The following is a 6,598-nucleotide window of genomic DNA, read 5'->3' on the forward strand; positions in this document are numbered from 1 at the left end:
GATTGACCAGGAAGGTGCTCGAGGAGGACAGTTATATTTTGAAGAGGGTTTGGATAGACTGGGCTTTTAAACCTTGGGGCAGTGGAGATTGACAGGAGACACGTTGAGATATAGAAAATGATGAGGGGCAGAGATAGGGTAGACAGGAAGAAACTTCTCCTTGATGGAGGGATCAATGACTAGGGGTGGGGGTCATCGATTTAAGGTCAGGGGCCAGAGGATTAGAGGAGATGTGAGGAAAAACATTTTCACCCAGAGCATGATGGGCAGAAAGTTCCAGAATCCTTTACCGAAGGGAGAGGCAGAAATCCTCACAACATCGAAGACGTATTTAGATGTACACTTGAGATACCAAGACGTGCAAGGTTATGGGCCAAGTGTTGGAAAATGGAATTGGTTGGCAAGGACATGACAGGCTGATTTCTATAACACTCCTGGATGATGGAGCAGACCCAATGGGCTGAATGGCCTACTCCTGCCCTATTTTCTCTGTTCCAATGAACCCTCATGCTTGCCTTTTGCACTGTTTGCTATGGCAATTAACTCACCTCATCAGTGTGAAAGACAGCATGTACTGTGCTCTCCTTATCATCGGCTTGGGGAAGTTTGACTTTCTCATCCACCATCACCTGGGCCCACCTGCCACTTAACTGAGTATCCGGAATAGATGACAAGTCTCGCTCTTCCGTACTTTCCCAAAGGAACACTTCACCAGCCTGACTGGCCACAAGGACTCTCTTGCCATCCCTCGAAACAAACAGAAATGGCTTCGAAGCAGATTCTGAGAGATTGAGTGGACAAACAGAGACACAAGGAAGAAAGCAAAAGCAACTTCATGTCAGTTTACCGCTGTAAGATTTGATGAGGCAGCCATGAGTTCAACTGTGTGAGTCAAGAAGCCATATTATCCAATGACCAAGGTCAGATTGGTGAACGGTCCCTTTTACAAGCTGATTATTACATCATGTTACTGACCTGTTCACTTCCATCCATGCAGTAGCTCAAGGAAAAGGCCAGTCACAAGAGCAGACGTAGGCCATTCAGCCCTTCAAGCCTGCTCCACCATTCAGCATAATCATGGCTGCTCATCCAATTCAGTCCCCTGTTGCCATTTTCTTCCCATGCCCTATGATCCCTTTAGCCCTAAGAAGTATATCTAACTCTTTCATGAAAACTATCGCGAATATTGTCCTAATTGAGCCAGTCTCTCTTCGTACGTCAGTGCTAGTGCCCAGTTCTGAGGAAGGGTCACCAGACCCAAAACGTTAACTCTGTTTTTGCCTTCACAGATGCTGCCAGACCTGCTGAGATTTTCCAGCAGCTTTGTTTTTGTGCATTGACAACAATATTCTCAGGCTCGAGAGAAAACTCTCACACACTGTGGACAGGAGGGACATGTCTGGAAGCATGAGGAAGTTGCATTTCTGATGGAGTGAAATCTCCACTTGGGATATTATCACTGTGGTCAGTGACACACCAGCCTGAGCTGCTGCTCTTCACTGAGTCACTGACAGGAGAGTGATGACTAGCTCGCACTCAGGCTTGGCACATCCGGGTGTTACACACACAAACACAGAACAGCTGAACGGGCACCAGTGCAATCCAAACTTTTTAAAATATTTGATCATGGGATATGGGTGTGACTGGCTTGCCCGGCATTTATTGCTTGTTCCCAATTGCCCAGAGAGCAGTTAAGAATGAACCACATTAACCTGGTTATGGAGGCACTGGCTTTGCCCCACTCAGCCTACCCTTTCCAGCAATCCCTCAAATCCTTGGCAAAAACAATACAAGCTTTGTACCACGGGCAGCTGCTGCTACTGTGCTCACACTGGCAACTGTCGCAACAGTCTTCAAACAGTCAGCATCTTTCTTCCACAGGAACAGCTCTCCCGAACTCAGCAGTCCCAGCAGCCAGGCACCTGCACAAAGACAGGCAGAGAGAACAGAGCAGTGAGAGCACTGACACAACCCAATTCAAACAGGCACTGACATACACACACCCACGTACACACAAACACACCACATAAAACAGAAGCACAATCTGCCCACTCGCATCTCAAACCAGTGACAGGATTCAGAGAGAGACAAGCTCAGATTGCGAATATGGAAAACCATGCAGGGTGTATAGGGAAAAACAGAGAGAGATAGAACAGTGAGAACAGGAGTTTGTGTTTACCAAATCTTCAACAGTCTCAATGCCCTTCACAACGGTATTTCTAACTTACAGTCACAAATTCGCGTGGTGAAAATAGCAGGCAATTACATACAAGCATTCAACTTATAGAACACAACCACCAGACATCACAAAACAATTTACAGCCAACGAACTAATTCGGAAAGATGGTCAGTGTTGTAATGTAGCAAAAACCATGGCCAGTACGTGCATAGCAATTTCCAACAAACCAAATGTAATCTTACTTTGTGATCCTGAGGAATAACTATTGGCTAGGACACCAATGATATCTGCCCTACAATTGTACAATATGGTGCCATGTATTTTTTTAAGCACCTAACATCTTGCCCTTTTTGGTACAGCCACCGGAGGGTCTGCACCTCCCCACTCACTCCCCCACCCCCACCCCCACCAACCCATCCTGTACAGCCCTGGAATGCCAGCAAAATTACTTTGAGAGTCAGCGTAGATGTATTTTTTAAAAATTCGTTAATAGGATGTGGCTTGGCCATCAAATACTCTCCAAACCTAATTGCCCACAGAGATGTTGAGTCACCCACATTGCCGTGTGTGTGAAGACACAGTAGGAGGATGGCAGATTTCCTTCCCTAAAGGTTACTACTGAACCAGACATGTTCAATAATAATGTGAATTTTGAAAATCTTGAATAAACTTCACCAGTTCCTATGGTGGGATTCAAACATTACCTGCATTAATAGTTGAGTAATTATACCACTAGGCTAATGCCTCCTTGTGAATTGAAAGTCAGCAATGGGGCTGGAACCTAGCACATCTAGTTAGTCTCTCTGTGAAGAGCTCCGCTGGTATTGATATGGGGAACTAGAAAGGTGCAATCGTCAAAAACAAGGCTACAAAACTGGGCCCAGTTACAAGAGAAAACCTTAGAGACAGGAGTCAGTTACAGGCGAAATGGAATCCCAGTGCACAAGGAGTCGAGACAAGACCAAATTAAAAGGGAACACAATTTCTGCTCACAGGGAACTGAGACAGCGAACAGGAGAGACAGCAAGAGCGAGAGAGACAGGATTGAGTTAAAAGGGAACACAATCCCTGCTCACAGGGAATTGAGAGTTAGTTAGGACTGAGTTAAAAGGGGAACATAATCCCAGTGCGTCAATGGCTTATCATACTCCATGAGCTGGACTGTGCAATGTCAGGGGACAAATACTGCATGACCCTGGCTTATAGCTCTCTCCGAAATACCATTAGCAGAGGTGGTAACACTCAGCACGTTCTTCAGCAAATGTTGCAGTTTCGGTATCCTCCTGTGGGTCCTCCCTGTTGTTAAGGTTAGTATGGTCAGGCGCTGGTCGGCAGACAGCAGAATAGCCTCTTTCTCCTAAAGAGAAACAACATCTGAGGTTAATGCAATAGTGAGGGACCCATCATGCAGAGAATCACACTCCTGTCACAGAGAGAGAGAGCGAGAGCGACAGAGATAACCAGATTGTCTAAAAGAGAGGGGCAGAAAGCACAGCAAGATTCAGCAGCAGGGGTGGGGGAGGGAAGGAAACCAAGCATCAATGGCAAAGATAAAGAGGTTGAGAGGCAGTGAGCAGAAGAGTAGTGAAGCATTAGAGAAACACAGGAACTAGGAGCAGGAGTAGGCAATTCAGCCCCTTGAGCCTGCTCTGCCATTTAATATGATTATTGCTGACCTCATCTCAGCCAACTCCACTTTCCTGCTCACTCTCTAGCACCCTTCAATCATTACTAATTACAAATCTGTCCATCGCTTTCTTAAGTTTATTCAGTATCCTGGAGTCCACCGCACTCTGGGCGCGTGAATTCCAGAGACTCTCAACCCTTTGAGAGAAATAATTTCTCCTCATCTGTTCTAGATCTGCCACACCTTATTCTAAAACTACAACCTTTTGTTCTAGATTTCTTCTCTACATCTCTCAACATCCTCTCTATATCCATTTTGTCAATCCCTTTTAGCTATTAGATTTGCTCTCATTCTTCTAAACTCCAGAGAGCACAAATCTAAACTGCTCAATCTCTCTTCATAAGACAAATCCCTCATTTCTAGAGACAATTTAGTGAACCTCCTCTGAACTGGCTCCAATACAATTACATCCTTCCTCAAGAAAGGGAACCAAAAATGTACGCAATACTCCAGATGCAGTCTTACTCATACCTGGTACAGTGGTAGCAACAGTTCCCTACTTTAAGGTTTTGGAGTAGATATGTAGCTTGGATTGTAGATATTGAGGTTGGTTGGCTCACCAAGCTAGTTCGTTGTTCCGCAGACATTTTATTACCCTGCTGGGTAACATCATCAGTGCAGCCTCCGATGAAGTGCTGTTGTGTTTTCCTGCCTGGCTTTTAAACTCTGGAATCCGTTGAGCTGGATTACCTCACATCCGGTTTTCCTTCGCAGTGGAGTGTATATGGGGTTGAGTTCTATGTGTTTGTTGATGGCTTTCTTTGTGGAGTATCAGGCTTCTAGGAAATCCCGTGCCTGTCTCTGCTTTGCTTGTCCCAGTCGAATTGGTGGTTCTCTTTATCCATGTGGATAGAGATGAGTGAGTACTGGTCATGTCTTTTTGTAGCCAATTGGTGTTCGTGTACTCTTGTTAATTTCCTTCCTGTTTGTCCGATGTAGTGTTTGTCACAGTCTCTGCAGGGAATCTTATAGATGACATTGGTCCTGTCCATAGTGGGAAGTGGGCCTTTGGTTCGGGTGAGCAGTTGTCGTAGAGTTGATGTGGGCTTGTGTGCCACTCTGATGCCCAGCGGTCGTAGCAGTCTTGTGGTTAGTTCCGACGTATTCCTGATGTAAGGTAGCGTGATGAGTGTGCGGGACAAGCAAAGCAGAGACAGGCACGGGAATTCCTAGAAGCCTGGTACTCCACGAAGAAAGCCATCAACAAACATATAGAACTCAACCCCATATACACTCCACTGCGAAGGAAAACCGGAAGTGGGGTAATCCAGCTCAATGGACTCCAGAGTTTAAAAGCCAGGCGGGAAAACACAATGGCGCTCCATCGGAGGCTGCACTGATGATGTTACCCAGCAGGGCTGTGAAATGTCTGCGGAACAATGAACCAGCTCGGCAAGCCAAACAACCACAACAGTTCCCTACTTTTATACTCTGTTCTGTGGTGTGTAAATTTTCCCAAGCGACCTACTTATTAAGAAATCTCACAAATATGGAAACAATTACTTAAATTTTATTGCATGTAGCAATGAGATAAGACCTCTCAAATAAGCAGATTAAGCCTCAGAATGAAACTGAGTATTACCAGATTAGTGGTGGAATTTAGCTATAATTCCAAACTACAACATCTGTCTCTGGATCTCTAGGGATCGATCTATGTGCCATTTTATTCTCTGGGGTTCTGCTACTGAAGAATCTTGAAGGTGAATTCTTATAGGATTTTCTGCCTTGTGAAGTTTCTGATGTCACATTATTTAAGATTCTTTTCATCCGTTCATCCACAACATTGATTACACGTCTGGAGTCATCAAGTCTGTAGCTTGCTTTTTTTTTATTAGGAGTAGCTTTCTGTTCTTTGTTATATTCGGCATTAACTGTCTGTTCAAAACACAACTTCCCTGCAAATAACGCCTTTACCCAGGACATTCCTTCAGCAAACTGCCCATTTGTCATAGGGCAGCAGGTTACCAAGCAGTGTTACCTCCTCTCTCCCAGGAAACAGCTTATGTTGCTTCGACTCCTTCTTCCCAGGGATGGTTAATTAACATATTGCTTTTCTTTCCTATGTAACAGTTTCTTCCTGTCTCTTTCATCTTAGAAAACAATTTATTCCAGCAAGAGTTATTGCTAATCTTTCAATTCCTAAACTGTTCTTGAAGTTTAAAAGTTTAGTGTATCACAGTTCCTCCTCTAAGTTCATTATTTTTAATATGATGAGCAAACAGTAGTATAATTAGCCATTTTACACCATGTGTCCTGCATCCCATGGTTATGTTCTGTACGATTACGGTGTCCACAAGATACTAGTAACTAAAACAGTGGGAGCTGATACTGAGGAATATTCAAGAAAGAGATAGATAAATGTTTAGAATTTAAAGACATTAAGTGTTACAGGAAGAGAGTAGGGATCTGACATTGAGATCATGGATCAGCCATGATTGTATTGAATGATGCAGGAAGTACGAAGGGCCTGCTCCTTGGTTTCTAAGTGAATAACTGTTGTGAGAGTGAGGGACTGACCTGAGCAGTGACATTGTAGTGCCCATGGCCTGAGTTTCCCACAGTGCTTACCTCTCCGATCCAGTCAAGCCGAGGCCATGGTTTCTTGTGTTTGATGCTGGTGGACAGCAGGACCTCCAGTTTCAGGCTCATGCTGGGACCTGGGAGTCCGGGTCCTCACTCGGAGGTACCTGTTCACCAGGGGCGGGGGATGTCAGCCACCGGGGTGGGTGGGG

General features: G+C 44.9%; 1 protein-coding gene across 1 annotated transcript in view; it reads right to left on the bottom strand.

The window, feature by feature from the left end:
• cplane1 (ciliogenesis and planar polarity effector 1) overlaps positions 1-6,583 on the bottom strand; it is a 196,667-nt gene extending 190,084 nt beyond the window's left edge. Inside the window, exons 1-4 of the mRNA XM_048594260.1 lie at positions 6,435-6,583; positions 3,401-3,536; positions 1,803-1,922; positions 549-781 (exon numbers count right to left, since the gene is read on the bottom strand). Of these exons, the coding sequence (XP_048450217.1) occupies positions 549-781; positions 1,803-1,922; positions 3,401-3,536; positions 6,435-6,515 (570 nt within the window). The 5' untranslated portion in view covers positions 6,516-6,583. The remainder of the gene's footprint in view (positions 1-548; positions 782-1,802; positions 1,923-3,400; positions 3,537-6,434) is intronic.
• Positions 6,584-6,598: the final 15 nt, after the last annotated feature.

This window comes from Rhincodon typus, chromosome 3, assembly GCF_021869965.1.
Source record: "Rhincodon typus isolate 14 chromosome 3, sRhiTyp1.1, whole genome shotgun sequence".
Taxonomy (NCBI): Eukaryota; Metazoa; Chordata; class Chondrichthyes; order Orectolobiformes; family Rhincodontidae; genus Rhincodon; species Rhincodon typus.